The sequence below is a fragment of the Cornus florida genome, unplaced genomic scaffold (genome assembly GCF_030987335.1).
Source record: "Cornus florida cultivar Cherokee Brave unplaced genomic scaffold, ASM3098733v1 CherokeeBrave_3.0.0_Hap2_Chr06, whole genome shotgun sequence".
NCBI lineage: Eukaryota > Viridiplantae > Streptophyta > Magnoliopsida > Cornales > Cornaceae > Cornus > Cornus florida.
The window spans coordinates 44,721,875-44,749,862 of NW_026775576.1; the positions used below are offsets into that span (position 1 = coordinate 44,721,875).

General features: G+C 34.6%; 1 protein-coding gene across 1 annotated transcript; it reads left to right on the plus strand.

Moving 5' to 3' along the window:
* Window positions 1-131: 131 nt before the first annotated feature.
* On the plus strand, window positions 132-24,852 carry LOC132314010 (uncharacterized). Its single transcript, XM_059812935.1, has 4 exons — window positions 132-780; window positions 1,243-1,478; window positions 18,736-18,885; window positions 24,388-24,852. The coding sequence occupies exons 1-4, from the start codon at window positions 132-134 to the stop codon at window positions 24,850-24,852; spliced, it is 1,500 nt and encodes a 499-aa protein (XP_059668918.1).
* Window positions 24,853-27,988: the final 3,136 nt, after the last annotated feature.

Consider the following 27,988-nt stretch of genomic DNA (forward strand, 5'->3'; position numbering starts at 1 on the left):
TTAGTGTGGTTCTTCTAAGTATTGTTGGGCTGGAACAGTCTGCCTTTATCTAGTGAAGAAGGATTCATGATAATATTCTTTTGGTAACAGATATGATTAAAAATTTTGGTTTAAAGTCAAGTGGTCCTGCTATGGCTTTAAAGATGGATCTTAGAAAAGCTTATGATTCTGTGAGTTGGGATTTTATTCGAAAAACTCTTCAGCTTTATGGGTTCAGTGCTACATGGATAAAGTGGATCATGCAATGTGTTACTTCTTCCAAGTTTTCTGTTCTTTGTAATGGTGTGCCTACTGGATTTTTTGCAGCTGGGAGAGGGATTAGACAGGGCTGTCCACTTTTTCCTCTTCTTTTTACCTTAATTACTGATTATTTCTCTACCCTAATGCATCAAAAAATTCTTGGAGGTCAGATTAAGCTCTGTAATTTGGTTCAGAAGACTAGTTTATTGGTTTCTCATGCCTTTTATGCTGATTATTTATTCATTATAGTGAAGGCAGATATTTCTATAGCAAAGTCAATTGATAAGGTGCTTAAGAGGTTTCATGAGGTGACTAGTCTTACAGTGAATAAAGATAAAAGCTCAGTGATTTTCTCTAAGGCTGTTAGAGGGAAGAGAAGGATATTACAGGTTCTTCAAATGAAAAATGAAGCTTTTTCAATTAAATATCTTGGAATTACTCTGGAAAATAGGGCTCTGAAGGCTGTAGACTGTAAGGGTCTATTTGATAAAGTCAATGCCAGGGTTGATCATTGGAACACAATCAATTTGTCTTTGGCAGGCAGGATAGAGCTTATTAAATCAATTTTTTATTCTTTCCTTTATCATTGGGTTTTTGGATTTAAAATCCCATGGGGTTGTATCATTGCTTTGGAAAAAAAGTTTAAACACTTTTTATGGAGCGGGAAATTGGATTCAAGGAAGATGTCTCAACTCAAATGGAGTCAAGTCACATTGCCTTACACCGAAGGAAGTTTTAATCTTAGAAGAATTTCAAATATTGATTTTGTTGCAAAAGTTACTATCTGTTGGGATTTTTTTAAGAACAGGGAGGCTTTGTAGGTGCAGTGGATGCATGCTCGTTATTTACATCATAAAAATTTCTGGATGGTGGTTCTAAAGGTTCAAGATTCAAGTATCTGAAAGCAACTACTTGATATTAGGGATTTTATTCAAGAAAATGTGCTGTGCAAAGTTGGAAATGGTGCTTCTTTTAACATGTTATTCAACCCCTGGTGTGTAGGTTTGTCTTTGGTCCAGAGATTTGGTGCCAATATGTTTGGAAATTTTGATAAGCAAGCAACTGCAAGAGCTCTTTTTGCTTATGGAGTGTGGTTATTTCCTCCCTTCTTTTCGGAGGAGGCTGTTGATTTCATTGCTAATATAAATTTAAAGGCTGGAGAAGATGAAATTAGTTGGATTTCTGGTGATTTCAGTCTGAAAAATGCTTGGTCAGCTTGTAGGACTAGGGGGCAAGTGGTAAAGTGAAGTTGCCTGTGTTGGAAATTTTGCAGACCTTGGATTTCTGCTGTGTTTGTTATCATTATGCATAATAAAATCCTGTCATGTGTGAACTTACAGAGGCGTGGTTTTTATGAACCATCAGTTTGTCACAATTACTTTCAAGATGAAGACTCAACTAACCATTTGTTTTGTATGTGTTTATGTTGTTACAATATGGTAGCAGGTTGTGATTTGGTTGGGAATTCATGCTATTAGGTTTCATAACCTAAGATCATTTGTGGAATGGATGATGCAGATTACAAATAATAAGGGGAACAAGTCTAAGATTTTGAAAGGGCTATTTTCAGTTTTTATTTGGAAGATTTTGTTGGAAAGGAATTCAGCCTTACATAGAGGTGTCAAAGCTTCTTCTTCTACTGCTGCAAATGATATTATTTGGGAAGTTTTGAATTTCTTTTCTTTTGGTCTAGTTGATGTACCAGTTATTTTTGATGTTGCTTGATGCTTTTGTTGTTGGTTTTTCGTTTGTTTTGGAAATGGTTTTGTTCCATTTCATGTCTTCTTGTAAAGAGAGGTATGCCTCTCTATTGTATTCTGTACTTTAGTTTTCTATTTTGAATTTTTATAAAATCAACCCATTCAGGAAAAAAAAATAATTAATACAAAATAAATACAAGTAGTAATGATACAAATATTAAAAATATAAGTCTCTAACTATTAATTACATAATTACCCAAAGTGTCAGTTTATAGATTCTAAAAATTTTGCTGAGGAAATTAAAGTAATTACTAATTAATAAAAGAGTCTATATTTCTCTCATGCTTAAGAGTCAAATGCCATGACCGTGATAGGGAGCAATTGCATACGACGGCTCTCGTAATATATCTCAATAATCCAGTTCAAGTTTTAGTTAATAATGAGTCCATCCATAATTACTAACTATGAACAATTTATAAAAACTATTTATATTCATGTATTGATCGCCATCAGACACATATATAAATATCTCTTGTAGTCAAGTGGGAACTTTCAATTCCATAATGAATAGAAACATAATACATTAAATTCACTAATTATATAAATCATAAATGATAGGGACAAATAACCTACCTTGACCAGCTGCCAGACCTCTTCGACATAATTTGTTATCAGAGATAAAGATTTCCATTGGATAAGAATGATGACATTTCTTATCCAGGATAATGAATGACGACGTGGTTCAATACGGTAAGGATAACCTGGGCACAATTTGAGAAAGTCAAAGGAGTAAATCATATCCCCGAAAAATCTGGCAACAAACGATCTCCTCTGATCTCGCATAAGCGGATATCTTGCGAGACCAATTTGATTCCAATCGACAACCATAAATAGGGCACCGAGCCGTTAAAGAAGGTACGAGAAAAAACCCCTCAGAGAATTTACATAATGATTATGTGATACGATTACAAGTATTAACTTGATCATCGGAGGGTTCTCGGCTGGCACCCCACTGGTGCCAGTCGAGATGACGTCCTTTTGTTTTGCAGGTAAACGCCGTCGTTTCGAGTTATGAGGATTTTCGCATCAATAGCTGGCGCCGTCTGTAGGAACGATTAGTTCTCAAAAGAAATAATAATCTTGATGCGACTTGGCTCAGACGGCAAAACGACAGTTTTCGATCATAAAAACCATCCCAAAGTCATTAGTTGACAACAGGTTTCCATGTTCTTATATAAGGACGGGTCTCTACATCATGATTACCTATCCATCATATTGGGGGTAAAACGATGGGTTCCGTGATGCCACCCAGTGTACGATGACAATAATCATAATTTGGCACGTCGACCTAAGTAGTCCAATGTGGTATTTTCCATTTAGCGATGCTTGGACCCCTCACTACTGAGGTTTGTTCATCTAAGACCAAACTCTATCTCTGGCCACAGTCAACTACCAAGGCCTAATCGTTAAAGACTAAGGCCTGGTCCTTCTGCACCTACATAAATGAGTTGGTCTCCACCCATCAAGAAGATCACTACCAATAAGGTGGTTTCTACCTACTAATAAAGCCTGCACCTACCAGACGACAGTTGTCACCTCTCTTCCTTTACAGGAATTGCCTATCGACTTCAGATTATGTAGAATTTTGGATTGATAATCCATAGCAGGTTAATTTTCAGTAATCATTTCCAACACAATCTAATATTTTTAGATAACTGTAAATTGTTACAGCACCAGGCACCCCATCCGCTGTATAAACATCTATAGAATGGGTCATCACCTAAGATCCCACCATCGGGGGCAGAATAGTGAATCACATAATATCAATCATCGATCTACATATGATGACAAGGTTCAAAAGATTGACGTACCAACTTTGGTACATTGGACTAGTCGGGTTTCTAGCTTCTCTCCTTTAGCAAGCCCTCGGGGAACAAGTCGCCTAAGACCAGTGCCCGATCCTCCAAAACCATAACTTGGCAAGTCTCTACACACCAAGGAGGACTCTAAGTCCAGTGAAATTTCTACAATCAACGAGTCGACCGTGTCCAAGGTGGTCCCATAAGGTTTTTGACCATCAAACACTAATTATGGTCTTTTCAACCTGGAACCAAGCTTAGTCACATGTGCTTTAAATTTGATGGGTCACTACCACCATAGCCATAAAGCAAGGCAAACATAAAGGATAAGTCCACGAAAGTGAAAAACTTTGACTCCCTTATTAAAGGGCAAGCATATAAAGCTTAGGCAAAACATCCCCTTATTAAAGGGGCGAGCTGGGTGAAGCTCATAAAAAATAACCCTTTATTAAAGTTGAAATATCCCCGTATTACAAGGAATGATAATGAGTGTCTTATATTATAAGGACCAGGGCTGAATGAATCTCGTAATCAATATCCTCGTATTACAAGGGATGATAACAAATGTCCTGTATTATTTTTTCCCTTACTAAATGGACGAGCTAAGTGAAACTCGTAAAACCTAATTCCCTTATTAAAGGGACGAGTTGAGTGAAGCTCGTAAAACCTAATTACCTTATTAAAAGGACAAGCTGAGTGAAGCTCGTAAAACCTATTTCCCCTACTAAAAATAGTACCCAAGGGCAGAGTACCCAAGGGTACCAAAAATAGTACCCAAGGGAAGAGTACCCAAGGGTACTAAAAATAGTACCCAAGGGTACCAGAAATAGTACCCAGGGGCAGAGTACCCAAGGGTACAAAAAAGAATACACAGGGGTAGAGTACCCAAGGGTACTAAAAATAGGACCTAGGGGCAGAGTACCCAAGGGTACCAGAAATAGTACCCAAGGGTAGAATACCCAGGGGTAAAATACCTAAGGGTACAATAAATAGTACCCAGGGGCAGAGTACCCAAGAGTACCAAAAATAGTACCCAAGGGCAGAGTACCCAAGGGAAGATCACCCAAAGGTACTAAAAATAGTACCTAAGGGTACTAGAAATAGTACCTAGGGGCAGAGTACCCAACGGTACTAAAAATAGTACCCAAGGGAAGATTACCTAAGGGTACCAAAAATAGTACCCAAGGGAACAATACCCAAGGGACCATTACCCAAGGGAAGAGTACACAGGGGAAAAAATAAATAAATAAAATAAAATTACTACTGTTCATGTGAAAGATAGGGCAGTGGGCATTACATTCCAAAAGCTAGACGAGTAAGCTTGGGAATGGGGGGCAACTGATAGGGACAAATAACTGATGGTGGGTTCAAAGGCTGCTTTACCACCGTCAAGCTTGGAGAGTGTGAAATTTAAGGCGAGGGCCAAGTTTACATTTATAAAAGCCACTACTACCTTCACTAAAAATATAGTTAGGGTGAGTAGGGATCGTCCCAAGGGATTGGAGTCGTACTTGGTTATGGAATCGCAATTAGGGTTAGTAGGTCGAGTGATTAAACAAATGGTTGGTTGGTTGATTAAACTAGAGAGCAACTAAATTAAACTAAATAATTGAATGCAACAAAGGGTAAGTAAGAGAGACAGAAATCTTGGGGTTTAGAGGTCACCACCAAGCAATGTTTTTCTACACTTCTAACTAGTGACTAATGAGGGTAATGTGTGTTGCATTATTGGTGTGTGTGTGTGTGTTTGGTTGATTCAATTAGCAAGGGTGACCAATTAAGCATACATTATCTAATCAACATATGAAAAGCACAATATATCTAGCAATTAAGTATATATTGTCTATATAGCATGTGAAAAGCACAATATATCTAACAAGTCATTAATCATTTCATTAACCTCACAAGCCAAATACACCACAAGGTTAGAGACTTATGCTACTTGTATTTAAAAGTATGGAACATCAAACAACTAGCATGGATTGTCTTCTCATCTAACAACTATGCTACCACTACACTACAATTAGGCTAATGACATGAAATTAAACTAATTAAGCTAAGGGAGAGGCATAATCCATCAAGAAATGACCATGGACCATCTAGAAAATCACAAGAGCATTCTTTTAAGCACAATGTTTTGACAATCTCTAAATCTATAGCATTAATACACATAGACATGCATCAATAACACAAGAAATAGAGGCAAACACATGAACATCTATTCTAGCATACATAGACATATGGATAGAATGAAATGATCAATTGGAAGCATTAAACCACATAAATTATTGAATAAACAAGATTTATATATATATAAGTATCAAAACATGTACTACAACACTAATCCCTCAATAATACACAAGATTAAGATATAGAAAGCATGCTTGGGGCTAACTCTAGCCCCAAGAGGATGTCTAGCCACTCATGGTGATGTTGCTCCAACCCTCAAGGGCTAACTCCATGGAAAAGATTTGCTCCTTGGTTGATGAAGAGTCTCCAATGGTGTCTCTAGCCTCCTCTTCCTCTAAGCTTGCTCTCAAGTTGTGATATGAAAATGATATTAGCCCCCCTTTGTAAAAAACAATCCTTATCCTTATATAGGTAGGTCAAATGACACCCAAAAATGAGCTGGGGTTGTGCACACAATATTCCCTAATGATTGGATAAAGGACAACTTTCAATGAGTTGGAAATTTAACTTTTTCGCACTGGAGGAAGTTCGATCAATCGAACCTTGGACTTAGATCGATCGAACTGGCTAAGATCCATCAAACTTAGGCTGAATCGATCTAACTGGTTGAGCTTTTTGGGAAAAGACAAATCTGAGATATTTTGGGAGATATTTTTGGGAAAAGGACAAAAGTGGTTAGTAGGTGGTACAGCTGTGGATATGATCAATCATTTGAATAAGGACAAAAGTGTTCGATCGATCGAAGGGTGGTGTTCGATGGATCGAACTTTGGACTTTTTGGTTTTGGGTCAAGGCTTGGATCTATCTTGAGGTGCTGAGATCGATCATTGTTTGATCGATCGAATCTTGAAGTTGGATCGATCGAACTTTGCTGCTTCCCACCTTTAGCTTCATTTGCATCTTTCTTTCTCCACTTTGCTCATTTCTTCATTTAATCCAAGAATTGCTTCAATTAAGCTCTTATTTGGCTGGTTAGCTTATTTTTGGGATAAGTGCTTGAAAATGGAAATAATACGAAATCAATCTAAAATGGTAAAGTAAGATAGATAAAGGTACTAGAATGCCTAAGCTTAAGGGGTTTAAATACGCACTTTTCAGCGCTCATGAATAACCTACCATGTGACGGCCCAAGTTTTTCAAACCGGTGCGTCAGTGATGAACCGAAAGTTAATCCGATAACGGATCCGAAATACGGAAGCAAATGATAAGCCAAGGTCTTAAGAGATAGGAATAACTCCTAAGACACAAATGTGACCTTTCATCAGATCACGGGACTTAAAAAGAGCAAAAGCGGAAACAAATGTCGAAAAGGACCAAATTCGTTATCAAAGGGGCAAAACGGTTAATTCACAATTCAAGTGAGAGACTTGACTCTAAACAAGTCAAATAAGGTTAATACAACCTAATCTAATCATTTTAAGACATTCTAAGAGGTTTTAAGAACATTGGCTAAGGATCCCACAAAATGCCCTTTCCTGGTTGAATTGAAAACTGACACTACCTCACTAAAACATGAATAACTTCCACTATATTTGGAATCTGAGAATGGCATAGGTACCATTGGAAATTTGACTCAAAATCCTTGAGTTTAGGCTCAAGAATCACCCCATTTAGGTAAGGAACGAAGGAGATATGACCGTTTAAAGTTGGATGTTCAATGTTGGAATGAAACATGGAAGCTGTAGTGCACAGGGGCTATTTCGGTTGACCGACTTAGAGTTTCGGTCGACCGAAACTGGTCACAAAAGGGATCGGTCAACCGACTTAGAGTTTTCATCAACCGAAACTCACAGAATGTTTTTTGAAGGCTGGTTTTTCACTATTCATTTGGTCTCAAAAGGGATCGGTCGACCGAAACTCCTCGAAATGCTGCTGAAAGCTCCTCCAAACATGTGAAATTGCAATGGAACCTATGGGATGCATTCTACCCATATGCATAGATCAAAAATTGATTTATTTTAAGGAAAATTGAATATATGCACATACCATTTACAAGAAATTCATGTGGCAAGCCTCCAAGATGGTTAAAAATATATTTTTGAAACAAAAGTTTGATACCAAAAGAGTATAAGTACAAAAGTAATCATGCTTGGCCCTTGGCCTCCATACATACATGTTTATAATGTCAAAAGTGAATACTTAAGTATCATTACATGTCAAGAAAGCTACATAAGCTTCTAAAATACCATACACCCATGGTATACAAAATATGACATCCAAGTTAAGCATGTTAAACACTTGTATGTCAATGTACAAAAATGTTCCAAATTGCTCATAAGCCTCTAAGGATGATGAGCATCCAAGCATAGTCTCTTTACCTAAAAAATAACCTAAACCACTAGCGTGAGTAATCAAGTTACTTGTAGGAAGAAGCATATACGTATACCCTAAAGTTTCAATATCATTGCAAGATCAATATAGACGAATACAAAGGAGTATTCCACTTAACGTCTATGTTCAAGGTGTTCTAAGGGATCATCTTAAGCTAACTTAGATGAATCTAGCAACACAATATCAAAAAGGATGTACTTAACAACATCAAATCGCATGAAACAAAAATTACAAGTAACAATTTAACCATTGATTGTCAACTTGGAATTGAATGTGAAATCAAAAGTGAAATCCTTGGACACCTAAGCTCGGAATTCTACCGAGACCTCAACGGTTATTCTGGGCATTAACCCGCAGGGAAGACCACCCTAAGTGGGCACTATCTCAATTAGGGAGAACTCATACCTCCCGCACTAGAGCCAAACTCTAGCCATGTCATTTGTAACCATGTCCCAAGAGAATCCAAAATATATCAAGCTTAAAACTTATACATAAATAATAAGGCATATCAACCACCTTACAAGCACAAGTACTTTGAAACCATACAAACCATGTCTTAGGGTTCCAAGTCTAGAATGACATGCTAAATAACAAGTCATCATCATGATATTATGTACAAGATAATACTACCAACTTATTAATTTCAATCATGCCTCAATAATAAACTTTATATACTAAATATCAACATTTAAAGCAATAAGCTTCTATGATAATTACAATTTGTAATCCACAAGAACATAGAATTACTATCTCAACAAATATAGCAATTCAAGTCAATGAAAATTACATATAACATTAATAATTCCACAAGAGTTCTATATCATCACTAAATGTGAAAATACAAGAATTTAGCATACTACTAAATTATATAATCCTTCTACACATGGTTTATACATATCATACATGCTTAAATCCATAAACCGTAAGTCAAGATGTGAGGGTTTCCTATAATATGCAAGACTATCATATTAAAAGCATGTATACAATATATATTAAACCCCAAGGATTATAAAACACTTAAAATATAAACATACTACCACCCCTACCTCAATAGAGAATTGAATCTTTATAATCCAAGCAACCAAACTCAAAATGGTAAACAAGTTTAGGGTTAATGAAGAGGAAAGTGAGGGGAAACTTTTGTGTTCCAAGGTTCTAAGTCTATAGTGAGTGGAAGGAAGCTAAAAATGAAGTCAAAGCTATGAACCAAGCTTTTCTCCAATGGTGGCTAGGTTAGGGTTCTTGAAGAACATGTGAAATGAAAAAGATAAGGTGTGAAATGGTGAGTGGAAGGGCTAAAAATCCTCCACTCACTATGTGTTCTTACACTACCTCTCACACACATACAATGCAAGACTAAATCATGATCCTATACTTGCCACAAATCCAAGGCTCCTTCCTAAGCTTAATACTAAACCTACACTTGTCAACCATCAAAGCCAACATGTGCACCAATCCAAGGCCAACATATGGGTGAATCTCCACCCTCCAAATGTTAAAAGATTACACACCCAAGTCACTCCACCCCTTTGCTAACAAGTGGCTCCATGAGAATGTGACACTTGTCACATTTTTTAAAAATTACAAAAAGGTCATTTTTCAAAATATCTTACAAATTAAATTGCAAAGAGGTCCCTAAAACAAAAAATAATTACTTTATGTAATTACACAAAAACCCTAAAAATAATGAATAATTACACTGAAGTATGTATCCATGCCCATTATGAAAAAGTAAGCAACTAGAATGTATTTTCTACAAAAGTAAAAATACAAATACCATGGAAACCAAGTATCATAAATGCATGCAAAACTATAATCAAATCCGAGCACAACAACTGAGGTTATGCAAGGAAAAATGAAAAATGGGAAAAAGAGAAAATAGGGAAAAGACAAAATAAGAAAAAGACAAAAAAGAAAATCACCGAAAAAGGAAAAGGAGGAAAAAGACCGGGTCATTACATACCTTAACCTGCTGCCAAACCTCTTCGACATATTTTGCTATCAGAGATAAAGATTTTCATCGGATAAGAATGATGACATTTCTTTTCCAGGATAATGAATGACGACGTGATTCAATAGGGTAAGGATAACCTGGGCACAATTTGAGAAAGTCAAAGGAGTAAATCATATCCCCGACAAATCTGGCAACAAACGATCTCCTCTGTTCTCGCACAAGTGGATATCTTGTGAAACCAATTTGGTTCCAATCGACAACCATAAATAGGGCACCGAGCCGTTAAAAAAGGTACGAGAAAAAAACCCTAAGAGAATTTACATAATGATTATGTGATACGATTACAAGTACTAACTTGATTGTCAGAGGGTTCTCTGCTGGCACCCTACCGGTGCCATTTGAGATGACGTCCTTTTGTTTTGCAGGTAAACGCCGTCGTTTCGAGTCGTGAAGATTTTCGCATCAACAATAAATATTTCTGATATGTCAGGAACATATGTCACTATAACATATGTCACTATAATCCAAATAAGAATTTGCTATGCCAGGGTATATAAATCCCAACACATCTAACATCATGTCTCTTACAAATCGGAGTCAAAATACCGAAGAGACCTTATATCTACACAATTCTGGTACATTAACTTTAACATAGCTTCCGTACATTCTGCTAGTGTTGCCACAAGTGCTCTATTTCGCTCAAGTAGCTCACCCATATACCTCTTTTTTACCGCCTCCATCTCCTGCCTATAGTGAGGCCCAATAGATACGCAGCTTGGACTATAACGACCCTAGATTTTTCAACCCAGTGTGTCACCTAGGATGACCCAAAACAGGTCCAAGATGCGGAAACAGAAGAAGAAAAATGGCCTTAAGGGATGTATGTTATCCCTAAGAAATCAAGATGACTCTCCGTTGACCCACGGAACTCAAATGAGCCAAGCAAATGAAGCAAGAATGCCTAACCCGAAAGGAAATGAACCAAGGGTAAAATGGTCATTTCATACTAAAATGGGTGCTTTCATGTACACCATTGGAAAGACAACGAAAAATGAACAAAGTTAGACTCAAGAATCACCTGATTCTGAGTCCGAACGGAAAAGATATGAATGAAAACAAAATGACTTTCTTCGTTCAAGGATTACCACGACCCTATCTCACTAGAACTAGAATAACTCCCACTATAGGTGGATTTTTGATGAATGGTTAGCACCATTAGAAAGCTGACTTTGAGCTCTTGAACTTAGAATCAAGAATGACCAAATTTGGATCTGAAATGAAAGAGTTATGACCTTCTGAAGTTAATGTAACAAAGCTGAACAAGGAAAAACTAAAATGGGAAGTTCCATGGAGGATCGGTTGACCAAAATACAACCATCAGCTGGCCGAAACTCAACCATCGGTCGGCTGAACCCTAATCATCAGCCGGCCGAAACAAGGTTTTTAAAGAAAAACCTACTGGAATGGTTTCGAAGGAAACGTTATCCGGCTGATGGATCCTCATCAACCGACCGACACATCTGCTACAGCTCAGAAAAGCTGCTGCAATGTATGTGTGTGGTGTCCATCTCTAAAGTACTATATACTTTCTACATGATCCGAACAAGTTTCAAAACACTTTCCAGGCCATTTCAAACATCTAAAACAAGCCAAAACAATGAGGAGCTCAAATGATACTCTCATGTATGAATTTTCATGAAGATTCATGAAAATTGTCTAAAAATAGGTTAAAAGTTGGAACTCAAAGGTTTTGTGAAATATGGACATGCATGCAAACGTAAAAAGACATTTGAGACGCGTCCCAATGGTCCGCGGCTTCAAAATGTCAAGAAAGCAAAATATGACCTCTCAATGGCCAAAAATGCCTAAAAACACTATAAATGGAACCACAATGCAAAACCTTGAATGAAATGGTGTTTGGCCCTTGGCCACACCTCATACTTGATAATAGAAACCCTATGAAAGAAAAAGAATGGAATTCCCATACCCGATGCAAAAGTTATGAAGAAATGACTTAACATTTTTCAATATTTTCATAATATTCCTTGAAAACGAAAGTGTATAGAATACAAGATACATGTCATTGGCCTCCGACCTCATTTGATACATGTTGAATACAATAAAAAGAGTGTACTTATGCACACTTTACATAGATGGAATCAAATAATACAAGTTTAATACAAAAAGTTATAACAATGGCATTTCATGCAAACACTTGCATGAAATGGAAACTTTAAGCTACAAGCCATCCTAATGAACGATATGCATCACGAACCAAGTCTTCGTACCTGAACAAATCCCCCAGTAACTTCGGGGTGAGTAAACAAGTTTACTCGTAGAGAATGAGCATGCATCGACTCGATTTCTTATAGATTTTTACATTGACTTGAAACAATTCAAAAGGGACATGCCACCTAACGTCTACATCAAGATGAGACTCAAGGATCATCCTAAGGTACCATAGAGTAACATCAACAAGAATCATGATATACATACATATATGAAATGAATCAAGGTTGGGATAATCCAAAGAACATGACAAGAAGGATGCTTGAACATAGATTTATATGAATTAAATTATCAATACAATTGAGCAAGGATTAGAATACTATACACAACACGACAAGAAGATACTAGAATACAAAGATCAAATTGTCAAGGCAATTTACATGATTGGAACATTCTAATTTAACAAGATAAGAAGTATACATGGATATAAGTCAATAAGAATTACATTATCAATGCAATTAACATGATTGGAGGATTCCAATTAACACGATAGGAGTAACACGCGAAATCAAGAACAAGGCATAATATCTATGTGATTAAACAAGGATGAAACATTCCATGCAACATGTAAAGAGTTATACATGAATCAAGAACAAGGCATAATATCTATGCAAGTAAACAAAATTGGAGCATTTCACATACACGACAAGTTTAAATCTCTAAGGAATAGCAACTTGAAATTTAAAGAGTGAAATCAACCAATGTGGAAAACTCGGATATCGCCCAGATTAAAACCGTACTCTTAAGATCACTTTAGGGCTACTAACCCATGGGTACCTTTCCCTTAGTGCGCACTATAGTGTAGTAGGACATTTCCCCATACTAGAACCAAGTCCTAGCCATGTCAATTCTTGATTGATATCCCAAGTCCCAAAATCAACAAGTTGTGCAAGTCAAGATTGTATCAAATACAAGAAATGCATTAACCACGTTTCATGTACAACCAAGATTTTGGAACACACAAGTCATGCCCTAAGTTCTCAACTATAATGGCATGTGAAATGTCAAGAAATCATAGTGTACATCTATATAGACTATAACCAAGATATATAGCGTACGAAATCTATTGAAGTAAATATACCACAAGTATAAGATACATAATTCAATTACTCGCTAAACAATACATGTGTAATTAAACCATTCCAAGACAAAGATGCATGTTCATTAAGTACATTAATGAAACCTAGATACAAGGAGTCACGATGCTTGATAAAAGATGAAAGTACATGAAATACAAGTCCAATTCATGAGTTTAACACGAGTTCAATATCAAAGCATGATTAACGCGATGGAAGCATATAAGGTAATTTAATCTACTTAAGGGATTAAATTGTCAAGATTACAAGGCAAGTCAAGAGTCAAGTTAAGTTACAAGTTCATTTCATACAAGACACGACCATGTGAATTTAATTCCATACAAAGGAAATAAATAAATATAAGTTTCAAAACTTATTCGATTATTCTCAAATTGATACACGTGAGGGAACTTGTCAAGGAAAGCATGATTACTAAGTTAGAAACTTAATCAAGACCAAGAAGCTATTGAATGGATTTTAATTATTTCATTTAATTAAAAGCTCTAGGTTTTGAAATTCATCTAAATGATCTCAAATTTATGTATGTTATACAACATGTCAAGACTTTATTCAAAAACATGATACAAGTGAATTCTAAGCAACACACGGCCATGAGTATTAAACTTTAATACTAGAAAAAATAATAAATGAGAAGTTTCAAAACTTAATCAAATATTCTAGATTTAATATATGTGAAACTATATGTCATACATATCAAGAATATCAAGTCAGAATTCATACGGAGTGAAAAGTACGCATAGAATAAATTAATTAATCAATTAATTAAATATTCTCTAGATTTTAAAACACCTCCGATTACTCTCAAATTCACCTATGTTGAAGAGCATGCTAGGAGCTAATATAATATGCTAACACACATTGATTTCAAGCTAGTTAAGGCCACATGATTTAATATTTTATTCAAGATAAATATTAAATAAAATCTTCGTTACTTGTCTAAATGATCTAGATTTAATATATGTCAATCAATATATCAAGGGATAATATTCTATCATGCCACATGTTTAAACAAAGCTATGAGCAACTGGGAAAATCAAATCTCATACTAGAAAATAAATAATCGAAAGTTCTAGATTTAATATCCTAGCATGTAAACAAGTTGTATATGCATCACAAGCATGCAATATAACAAGAAAATAAATTATAACACCCCCTACCACGATTTGAGATGAAAATCTCAAAAGCCCACTAAAAGAAAAGTGCTCCGAATCCGACGATACCGAAGGGTTTTGTTGGAGACAACACGATGAACAAGAATCCCAAGGAAGACCATGAAAATCACAACTTGACTATGAACCCAAACTCAAGAAATGGTCAGAAATGGATTCTAATAAGGGGAAAAGGTGCGCGGCGTCAAGACAAGCACAAAACGTGAAGGCACTATGACTTTTTAACAAAGGGAATGAGGTTTACTTGAGAGAAGAAGGGTGGCAGCCCCCTTAGGCAGCCATGGATGCTTCTGGTCGTGCTTGAAGAGAGGAGAAGATAGCTTTTTAATTTTATAACCTCCTATTTATAGAAAATCTCAAAAAGTGTCCAGAAAGGGCCCCGCCGGGTCCGAAAAAGTGGAATTTGAGTAAACGCACTCAAACGGCAAAACTCCATGAACAAAAAAGATTCAAAATGAGAAAATATGAATAATGGAAGAAACGGCATTGAAAACTGAGTCCCGAGTAGAGAGATAAACCCCAAACAAGTTCGGCGGCAACCGGATCCAAAAACTCTGAAACTGGAGAAAAATGATCAAAATGGAATTCTTAGAGTACATGACTTGATGAAATGTGAAAATGAATCTCGTATGAGGATCCAGGCTCCAGACGAGGTATTTTTGCAATAACTTTCGTTAATTGCATAATAGCCCCTATAAAAAGGGTTAACTATGAAACTGCCCCAGAATGAAAATATCTTCCAGAAGATATTTTCTTAGATGCCCCTGAAATAAAATATCTTCAAAAGATATTTATGAAAAATACCCCAAGAAAAGAAAAAGATTCTGAAGAATTGTGCATTCATGCCCCTATAGACACCGGGATCAACTAGAGTACTTTCTTGCAAAAGTAAAGACACGTGAAGTCAAAAACCAACTCCGAGCACGAAAAGTGAGGTTATGCCTAACAAACGGAGAAAAGACAGAATAGGGAAAAAGACGAAATAGGGAAAAGGACAAAAAGTGAATAGTATCCGAAAAGTGAAAATATGGAAATGACTCGGTCCTTAAAGAAAGTTGTCAATCTAAACGAAAGAGTCTCAGAAACCATTTCCAAGCACTCGAGATGACACTAAACGGCGAGAAACAAGACTCAGAAAGGAAAATTAAACGGAAAAAAATTATCCGTAAAATTTCAGAAAAAGGAAAGGGAGGTAAATGACCGGGTCATTACATGGACGATAGACGTCCTCATTTTGTACATGAAGCACATCCGGGACCTTATACATGCCATCGACCCAATTCAATCTCATTGTCCTAGGCAATTCACCAGCCATGGGCGGAGACTGTGTGTTACTTGATCTGTTTTCATCTATATCTCTCTGAAGAAGCTCAAACATCTCCTGAAACTCTGATTTTCTTTCTTCGGCCATTACCGATTTATTATTATTTAGCTAGCTTTGTGTTTGTCTTAGGTTGGTTTGAGCAAGCAAGCCAATACCACTGCACTACACTGCAATGGATTTAAGCGGACTTATATGTGTTGTTTTTATGTACTGTAATCTTATAAATTTAGAGTAAAGAAATACAAAACAAAGCAAAAGCTTGTTGGTTTCCTTTTACATAAATCTTAAAAGCAACCCCAGCGCAAGCTCAGTTTGTACAACATCTATGATTATGTAGAAGCAAATTGCTTGTTCTGCAGCTCACACACTTGCGGGGCCAATTGCATATTGTACACTCCATACTACACTTTTGGAGGCTTGAGTAACGCTTGACAAAGCACAGCTTTGTGCCTAAATAATAATATAATATGTAAAAATGATGGTGTGTAGAATAAAAATGATATTGCCTGATAGTATTGTGTATGTTTTTCTATGTGTATTGTATTAAATAATTAATGTAAAAGAGTCTTAATTTAATTAATTAAAAAAGAGTTATATTTTTTAAATAAATAAAAAGAGTTATTTAATTTGCATAAGAATTTAATTAATTATTTTTGTAAATGTAATTGTACTTTTTGATTTATCAATTTAATTTTTTTATTTATGGAGCGTTATGCCAAAAAAAGGACAATTAATGGTATGTTTACCATATTTTTTTATTTTATTTGTAAAAGTATTAATGTATTTTTTTTTCTGAGTTGTATTGTTTTATTTTATTTGTAGGAAGCTGTGTAATGTACTTACATATATATATATATATATATATATATATATATGTGTGTGTGTGTGTGTAATATTATTGTTTTTTAATTTTTAAATCTTGTATCTAAATATATAATTGGAGCAAACAATTATAGTAGTTAGTATTGTAATTATTGAGAATAAAATTGTTGAAAAAAAAAATTATTTTATTTTTTAAAAAATAATAATATAATAAAGTGTAAAATGAAAAAATGAGTGTACAATAAGAACTTGAAATCTCTAAAATAAATACATAATCAATTGTTGATGTGATTATATACTTTATACAAAGTTGTTGACGTGACTATATACGTTTTATATAAAGTGTAAAATGGGAAGAGTGCCTGCACTGGGTTTGCTTTAACCATTATCTCAACCACACAACCATCATCTAACTTTGATTGTTTGTTGTGAAATCTCACTGGAATTGGTTCGTACCTAATCCGCTAGAGGGAATCCTATGCAACCCTTCCTTCCTGTGCTCAAAACCATGGCCTTTTATATATTTAGGATACATCTAGGTTTTCTTTATTTAATTCATTTTTTATTATTATTTTGGGATTTACATCCCACTGAATTGATCAAGCAACACTATGTCTTCATTAATGCAACATTGTGCGTGTTCATGGTTTCAATCTTACATTAGTTTATTATGTTTGTTATTATCTATTTGTTGATATTGCATAAGTAGGATTCTTTTTCTTTTTAGTATTAAAACACTTCTAGCTATTACTTATTACTTCCTCTAATCTAATTTTATAAGAAGATGATTTTTAGTATTTTTTTATTATATTGTTAGTATATAAATTATTAAATTTATTCATAATAAATTTATAGTGATGTGATGATTTGTTTTTTATAAATTTAATGTAAGAATGTTAAAATGATAATGTTATCAAAAAAAAATAATTGTAAAGATTCGAGAATTTTAAATAAAACTTTTGATTTATTTAAATTCTAATACTTTAAAATACTTCATCATACACTCAAAATCATAAAAATAATATTATTTTTTTATTAATACAACATCAATTCCTCAAATAAATACAAAATAAGAATACTATACACAAGGTCAACAGCAATAGCCACCAAAGAAAAACATGGCTGCGTGAAGAAAATAGCCAGGCCAAAAACTTTTTGGGCCACAAAGTCACTTTAGTGGGACCCGCACTACATCATTCATCATTACCCATGCCATACTTTTCCTTCCTTATCTTCATATTCATCCTCTCTCTTAGTCTCTCTCTCTCTCTATATATATATATATAATATATATCACCAATAAGAACACTAATCAATTCAACCATATATATATATATATATATATATATATATATATATATATATATATATATATATATATAGATACATATCACCTAAAAAAAACATTAATCAATTCAACCATGTGCTTACCAAGAATTTTGGCCAAAAATTCAACTAATGGGACCTACCAAATCACAAATATCTCTCTCTTTCTCATTTTCCACGACTGGCTGTTATCTCCACCAAGGATCAAAATCGTCTCCGGCGCAACAGCAAATCTGTTGCAGCCGGTGAGCGATGTGCGGTGGAGATTGTGCCACGTCACTTACTAATAAGAGGATAAAAACTGGGTAAATCGTTTTTTACCAAATACGTATTATAAGTATATATACCAGACAAATCTGTTAGATACGTATTACAAGCCATACATACACAGACAAAGTGCACTATTTGTATTTGTTCGTTGTTCTCGTCTTCAGATATTGAGACGATTTTTGAAGCGACTGAAGGTGGTGTCTGAAATGAAGAAGAAAAGTCCGATTTTGAAGCGACTGAAGGTGGATGAATTGAAGAGTCCTTCGATCGTGAGGAATTTGTTTCCAATCTTGAAGCCGTATGAAACCCAGAAGGTATGATTTGTATCAAAATTTGTATTGTGAGTGGTGTTAGGGTTTCGTTTACAGAGAGAGGGTAAGCTTGAATATGTTGTATTTTGTTCCCAATCTTGAAGCCGTATGAAACCAGCAAAGAAAAAGATCAAAACCCTCTCAAATTAGCTCTCCAATCCCCAAAATCTCCAATCAGAAACCCTAATTCGAATAGATATTTCTACGAAACCCAAAATCTAATTTAGAAAGAGAGAAAAAGTGAACAGAAAGAGATGGAGGGGAGAGAGAGAGAAATAATTGAAAAGTCGAGTTGCAGAGATAAGGAAAGGATGAAGAAAATTATGGAGATCCAAGGTGTAAAGGTTATGGGATGTTCAAAGCACTCCAATATTTATAAGTGTAATCAGAAAATGAGAGTGTGTGTTGTAGGGGACCAAAATCAAATCGTGGGACCAAAATTGTTGTGTGCCGTGTGAGTCATTTGGGTGTAATTTGTCTTTTTCGTTTGAAATGCCATATATATATATATTTATGTTTATCATCTTTAATGTGTTTTTATGCAAGATCTGTTAGTAAAAGACATTTTGTGGTCTGTTTGAACGCACATAAAAAACTGTTTCTCAGATCTCTCAGATGCTGTTCTCTTCTACAAGTGAAGCAATATTGCACTTTCATCATTCTTGGCTTTTCCTTTTGATTTCTGAAGCATCAATTTCTTCTTTCGACTGTTATTTGTTCTGCATTTATTAATTGGACAAAAAAAGGGTCTGACCCAACTAAACCTAATATACATCATAAGTAAGTATATATCACTTTCAAGTAGTTGGATTCCATTTCAACATATGAATATTGATACATGTATCTCTTAAAATAAAATCTAATATTTATAATTATACAATGCAAAAAAGGGAAAAACAAATTTGAATTGAATAATCCCAAAAACTGTATGAAGTAAACGTCCCAATATGTCAGTGTGGATAATCCCCATCTCTAAGATTACCACATCTCAACTCAGTTCTAGCGTGTGCTGTGGGGCCAAAATTGATGTGTGCCGTGTGAGTCATTTGGGTGTCCCAGCTGTCTTTTTCGTTTGAAATGCCTTTTAGTTTTATATATATATATATGTGTGTGTGTGTGTATTTATGTTCATCGTATTTGCTGTATCATTTACGTATAATTTGTCTTTCTACTGTTAATTATCTTCTACAAGGTAGTTGGATTCCATTTCAACATATGAATATTGATACATGTATCTCTTAAAATAAAATCTAATATTTATAATTATACAATGCAAAAAAGGGAAAAACAAATTTGAATTGAATAATCCCAAAAACTGTATGAAGTAAACGTCCCAATATGTCAGTGTGGATAATCCCCATCTCTAAGATTACCACATCTCAACTCAGTTCTAGCGTGTGCTGTGGGGCCAAAATTGATGTGTGCCGTGTGAGTCATTTGGGTGTCCCAGCTGTCTTTTTCGTTTGAAATGCCTTTTAGTTTTATATATATATATGTGTGTGTGTGTGTGTGTATTTATGTTCATCGTATTTGCTGTATCATTTACGTATAATTTGTCTTTCTACTGTTAATTATCTTCTACAAGGTAGTTGGATTCCATTTCAACATATGAATATTGATACATGTATCTCTTAAAATAAAATCTAATATTTATAATTATATAATGCAAAAAAAGGAAAAACAAATTTGAATTGAATAATCCCAAAAACTGTATGAAGTAAACGTCCCAATATGTCAGTGTGGATAATCCCCATCTCTAAGATTACCACATCCCAACTCAGTTCTAGTGTGTGTTGTGGGACCAAAATTGATGTGTGCCGTGTGAGTCATTTGGGTGTCCCAGCTGTCTTTTTCGTTTGAAATGCCTTTTAGTTTTATATATATATATATATATATATATATATATATATTTATGTTCATCGTATTTGCTGTGTCATTTAGGTGTAATTTGTCTTTCTACTGTTAATTGTCTTCTACAAGGTAGTTGGATTCCATTTCAACATATGAATATTGATACATGTATCTCTTAAAATAAAATCTAATATATATAATTATACATTGCCAAAAAGGGAAAAACAAATTTGAATTGAATAATCCCAAAAACTCTATGAAGTAAACGTCCCAATATGTCAATGTGGATAATCCCCATCTCTAAGATTACCACATCCCAACTCAGTTCTAGTGTGTGTTGTGGGACCAAAATTGATGTGTGCCGTGTGAGTCATTTGGGTGTCCCAGCTGTCTTTTTCGTTTGAAATACCTTTTAGTTATATATATATATATATATATATATATATTTATTTATTTATGTTCATCGTATTTGCTGTGTCATTTAGGTGTAATTTGTCTTTCTACTATTAATTATCTTCTACAAGTGAAGCAGTATTGCACTTTCATCATTCTTGGCTTTTCGTTTTGATTACTGAAGCATCCATTTATTTATACTGTTAATTACCTTATTTGTTCTGCGTTTATTAATTGGACAAAAAAAGTGTCTGACCCTACTAAACCGGATAAAAATCCTCTCCTGCGCAACAGGACATATGTCCTAGCCAGTGAGTGTTGTATGGTCCTAGTAGTGCCACGTCGCATAAGTGGGAATGGGTTAAAATTTGTTACTACATCCTGCAAATACAGTACTTTATACAAAATACCAAATTTTAGTAGACGACGCTTTTTTTTTTCCTTACCTCTCAAAACTCTAAATTCTTAGCATTATCTTATCAAAATCTCTGGTTTGGTGTCGATTAATTCGGGGTATATGTGTTTAAATCATTTATTGTTAGTATTATATCTCTGGTTTTGCTATTGATTGATGGGAAGAAGATCTCCACGGATCTCAAATTGGATAGCTAGATAACTATGGTTTTGTAATTGATTGGTAGGAAGATGATCTCCACGGTTCTGAAATTTGATAGCTTCATCAGAGCATGACAAAACCTTTTTTACATACACACACACACACACATATATATATATACATAAACATGTATGGATGTATATATATCAGTTTGTACCAATATTCACTATACATCCCAATGTTCTCCTTAACAACATTCCAATCTTTTCCTTAACAATATCCCAACAATCTCTTTCTCTTGTTTGGGATACATGTTAGAAAAATGTTTGGACGTTGGTCGCATCACAATATTTTCTTAATATACATCCCAACTTTCTCTTTACTAGCATCTCAACAATTTTCTAACCTACATCCCAAATAAGATAAAAAGATGAATAGTGTAATATTGGTAAGTAAAAAGTTAGGATGTTGATAAGGGGAAAGTTAGGATGTAAGGTAGGAAAATGTTGTGATGTACAATTTGTACCAAGATATGTTTAAGTATTTGTACGATAAGTGGGATGTTGGTAAGCTGAAAGTTGGGATACAAGATGGTATGTTGTAGATGCAAATGATATGTTGCATCTACCACATACAAGAAGTTGCGGGTAAACCATCTGTTATATTAATGTTGTGATATACAAGAAGTTGTAGATTAGGGAAATGTTTGTGTAGAAAGAGATTGTAGAGAGAAAGAGAAAAAAAAGCAAGAAGTTGGTCTGATTTTAATTTGGTCCCGTATATATGTGTGTATATACAAAAGTTTTCCTTTCTAATTTTTTACCTCGTGTATTTTTACTTTTCTAATTTACTCACCGGTTAGGACATATGTCCTGTTGCGCCGGAGAGGATTTCGGTCCCACTAAACCTAAGTAGTTGAATTCCATTAACAAGTGAAAGTAGTGTTTGAACTTACTAGTCTTATATATATATATATATATATATATATATATATATATATATATATATATTTATATTTATGTTTATCGTATTTGCTGTGTTTTTTTGCAAGATCCGTTAGTAAAAGACATTTTGTGGTCTGATTAAACGCACATAAAAAACTTTTTCTCAGATGATGTTCTCTTCTACAAGTGAAGTAATATTGCACTTTCATAATTCTTGGCTTTTCGTTTTGATTTCTGCAGCATCAATATATTTCTACTGTTAATTACCTTATTTGTTATGCATTTATTAATTGGACAAAAAAATGGTCTGACCCTATTAAACCTAATATACATCATAAGTATATACCACTAAACCTAAGTAGTTGGATTCCATTAACAAGTGAAAGTAGTTTTTGAACTTACTAGTCTTAATTGTAGCGCACAAGCCTCCTTGTGAATGATTCAAGTTTGGGAATCTCTTAGAATTAAGGGGTAAAAAAAATAAAAAAAGGAACTAATGTAGAAACTAACTTCTAAATTGTTTTGTCTAGAAATTACTATAAATTATTCAATGAAATGAAAAAAAAAAAAAAAAAAAAAAAACATATAGCAGGAAACTTGCTTGTCTTAACAGAACATGAGGTTGAAAAATCTTTTCCTGGACCTAATGGTGGTCGTTGGTCTATTTATTTATTTATTTGTTGTTGAATTACTATGTTGTTAGGGTGGTAACCTCTTGGACCTTGGTTGTTAGTTTGTTGCCTATTTGTAGATCTTGATTGTAACTTTTAGTTTAATATGAAACTTATGGTGGTACTCCATGCTAGTTCGTGGCATGTACACCACTAAAAGTTTACTTCACTTTAGTGAAATGACCATTCATTTTTCCTCACATTTTAGAAGAGTATTCCTTTTTCCTCACATTTATAAGACTATTCCTTTGTCCTTACATTCATAGAATTCTGAAAGCCGCAATGTTTTGAGAACTTATTCAGATTTGATCTACTTTAGAAAACTTAGGCAAAATATTTAAATGATAAGAAAATATTGTCTGCAATAGGCGACTGTTGTTTACTTGTGTATTTATTTTTCTTTTACTTATATTCTCTTGGATTATCAGAAGATGATGGGGAACGACCTACCAGCCCATCTATAAAAAAAATACTGAAGAGGAGGGTATTAAGGTAGTACATGAAGTCAAATGCAAGCTTTATGTAAAGGTAATTATTAATGCGAATTTATGTGATATCATTCTTTAAAAAGGTAATTAGTGAGTTGTGAGAGTGCATTTGTAGTCCGCCCTTACTTTTACTTTCAATTTCGATGTAGGAGACCAGAATTCAATGTTTACATTTTATGCACACACTCATATCTTTAATTGTATTTATGAATTCCTACAATAATGACACAGTTATTAAGTTTTAAATTATGTATATAAAATTATAAAATTATAGGATACTTCTACTGTAATATTCCACTGTTTGCAATCTATTCTTGCTGCTTAACTTATTTCTTCTTTGCTTTGCATTGTGTTTCAGGATTGGAGTAATTGAAAAATGTTTTAGGCAGGACACTATTGACTAATTTCAATCCATCAAAAATAAATTTAATCTTACTTTACCTTATTACAAATTGAAAAACCATATCTTTTAGGGTTGTAATGGGTAAGAAGACGGGAAAGAAAATAATTCAAAAAAATAAGGTAATATTTTATATGATATGTGATTTTGTTTGAAAACATATAATATCTGATTCTTAATAATAATTAATTTTTTGATTTAGAATGAAGAGTTCAAATTAAAAGATGGGTGGCATAGATGCACTTTGTCGGAATTCATTGAAGTAGTATCCAATTTGAACGAGGAAAAGAGGAAAAATGTTGAGGATATTGGTTTTGGCAATATGCTTAACCTGAAATGTTCATTTTTGTCAACTAAACTCTTCAATTACTTCGTAGAAAGTTTTGATGGGCAAAAATGTCGGATTAGACTTCAAGAGGAGAATGTGTATCTGCCCATTAATGCAATTGATGTCCAGTCCATTCTTGGCATACCTGCTGGCATTATCCCAGTGCCTATTTGTAAAAATATTGATTCTGATTGGGTAGACGAAGGTGGGTATCGCAATGATAAAGAAATGCATGTGGACCAATTGATGGATAGGGTAAAGAATTTGGAGGCTGGCAAAGATTTCAAGAGAGCATTTGTACTATTTGTTTGTGCAGCTGTACCGTCTCCAAATGGATGATATCATGCACACGTAGGCTTGTGGAAAGCTGTTGACGATGTGAATGCAATTACATCTTACAATTGGTGCACCTATGTGCATAATTGTTTGGTGAAATCGTTAAAAACTACTGAAGATGGGGATGGGAAGCAAATGTACATTGATGCGTGATTTTCTTGCAGGTATAAATTAATAGATATGTTTACACTAGTTAGATCATTTTATAAGTGATGTTATTTACTAATATTAATCATGTCTCATATGTTTTGTTAAATGAAATTCAACTTCTTTATTTAATGAGATGTGAAGTGCAATACCCATATTATGAAAATGTTGATACCCAAAGCCTTGGATTTTGGGACACAAAGCTTATCTGTGAATGATTAAGATGGGAGCATGAGATGGGAGGTTTTGGATACGGTCAAGTATTAATAAAATTAATTTATTTGCACGTACCTACAATTTGTATTATATATATTTAATTGTACAATATGCAGTTCAATATATGACAATGACATTTGGGAATGATTGAAGATTGACTTATTTGTTTTAATAACATACAAAAAGTTAGTCACAATTCAGGCGAGACCATATTGCGGGAATGCTAATGTTAGCCCATCTCGACATCGGTTATCCCCCTCTCAGTCTGAGTCTTGCAATGATAGTTGTTCGGACACCGTGTTGGAGGTAAAAATACATTCAATTATGTTAACGCACTATTAATACATTTTGTTGGCAATTTAAAATTAATATAATTATCTCTTTATGCAGCATTACATCAAAGATCTTCAGGTGGAAATAATGCAGAATGCAAAGAAATTGAAAAAGAAGCTTCACAGACTAGAGTCTTTGTTGAGGCAGCGTCGTACACAGAAACGAGCAAGAGTGTTTGGTAAGAAGAATGGGGAGGGCATAGCTGATCGGGATGTGGAAGGTTTAGCTGAGGGGGAAGACGCGTCCGACTATGAAAAAGAGACATACATGAATGAAAATATTGCTTCCCCCATTTACACATGTGAGGGGGAACAATTCGTTGGGGAGAAGATGGACACAATTGGTGATGAACAAGATGCAGCTCTAAATGTTGAAGAGACATGCACGAAGGAAAACATTGCCTCCCCCATTGACACGTGTGAAGGGGAACAATTGGTTCGGGAGGAGAAGGACAGAATTAGTGAGCAACAAGATGCACCTCTAAATAATGAAGATACATGCATGAAGGAAAACATTGTCTCCCCCATTTACACATGTGAAGGGGAACAAATTGTTCCGGAGGAGATGGAGACAATTGGTGAGCAACAACATGTACCTCTAAATGATGACGACACATGAGATATACCCATCAGTGGGCTATTTTAGATGATGTATGGAGTCGATATGCTCAGCAAGGAAGAGAGATTAATTATGGATCAAGAGGCCGTTTAGAACGATGTTGTTTCCACCAGTGTTCCTGTAAGATCGTTACTTTTTTATTTGTTTTGATTTAGTTCTTTATTACCTATTATGTTATTATTATTGTATATTTAAGCTTGAATTGTGATTATTATTATATATTAGCTGTGGTAACTTAAAAAATAATTTATATCAGTCCAATTTTTAAATTATAGCAGAAAATAGAAAAGAGTAATGACATTATATAATAACGAAACCTTCTGTCAAAATCCTATGATCATGATAGGTCTTCAACATACTAACAATTTATTTTGGATATTTTCGACTAGGTACTTCTCATTATAAGATTTTTTAACCTATTAGAATCAGCAGAAGACACAGTAGACCATTAGTTTTTTAGTAATTTGACTGAGAATAGAAGGTTTTTTTATTCAAACCTACTTTTTTTCATACAAATTCCTATCGTTACTCAAATCATAACTTAGGTATCAGTCATGACAATCCCTGCTGTGACATTTCCCGTATATAAAAGAGTAACTGAATCCCCTCCCAACATAGAATTTGAGCGAAGTGCTACACCATCCCATTTTCCAGTTGCAGTATCAGACTTTGAAGTTGCTGAAAATATTAAAAAGTGTGGAAGAGGCACTAGGATATTAAAGCCCGGACCATATTCCTTCTCTCCTTGGACCATTCAAGATGGTAAAAATATTCGGCTAAAAAAAGACCAGACCAAAATGTTAAGTTATGTTGCAGCTACTTGCCATGAAGATTGGTAAGTGTTGAAAAATCTTTTGTACAGCATAAAGTGTGTAATTTGTTTAATACGAGTTTCATTTTATTATTAAATAATTTTTTTTTTTTTGTTTTGGACAGCATAAAGTGTCTTATATGTTCAAATTTTATTTGCAACTTGTCATTCATTTTATCAGTGAAACATTGTGTGATATCCCTCGGATCCGAGACACGGGTTGATCAGGCCCAGGCCCAAACCCGAGGGAAATATCAAATAATTAATATGTAACCGAACACAGAATACAAGATGAAATAAATAATAACAATAAGCTGGAAGAATACTAACTGAAATCCTCAAAATATAATTATTGAAATCCGATAAATATAATTATTGCAATCCGATAAATCCAAACTCCAAACTCCATAAGTAACAACTCGGGAATCCATCCAGTGGACCCTTATTAAAAATCCCAAAAGAAACTAAAACATCTAAAATAGAAACTAAAGGTAAATATAGCAAAGATTCCTACGTAATCGGAGGAATGAGTGTCTGTATCTGCTCTGCACGTCCAAGCTCTAACCATGGAACTGACGAACACTTGAAAAATAAAAGAGTTGGTTAGGCCCACATGCAAGTCCTATTCTACTACGATCCAAACAGTAATCTGATACGCAGATACATTCCTAGAAAGACTCAACAATATCTAGAATAGTCCATATATGTATATATAGTACACACTATAGGACGCTCGCTAGTCTAGTAGGTCTGTCTCAGCCTGAATAGAAGGCAACATGCAAATACGCACTCGGAGGTGGGCATGAGTACCTAGACCTACCAGGGAACAACACCTATGTCCAGTTATCCATCCTAGGCGATATACGCGCCCTAACCATGGTCATGAGACTCAAGCTCATACCACGGCACCATATAATATATATGTAAAGTCCGTACTCCTCCTAATACAGTATACCATCCATCTGTGTAGTGGTCTGACATCTGTATAACAAATCCATCCTAAAACCATAGTAG

Excerpts from the sequence above, each read along its gene's own strand:
- LOC132314010 (XM_059812935.1), top strand. The coding sequence starts at position 132 with ATGGCTTTAAAGATGGATCTTAGAAAAGCTTATGATTCTGTGAGTTGG. Across the intron at positions 781-1,242 it reads AATCAATTTGTCTTTGGCAG|GTTTGTCTTTGGTCCAGAGA; the intron begins GCAGGATAGAGC and ends CCTGGTGTGTAG. Across the intron at positions 18,886-24,387 it reads AGCCGTATGAAACCCAGAAG|AATGAAGAGTTCAAATTAAA; the intron begins GTATGATTTGTA and ends TTTTTGATTTAG.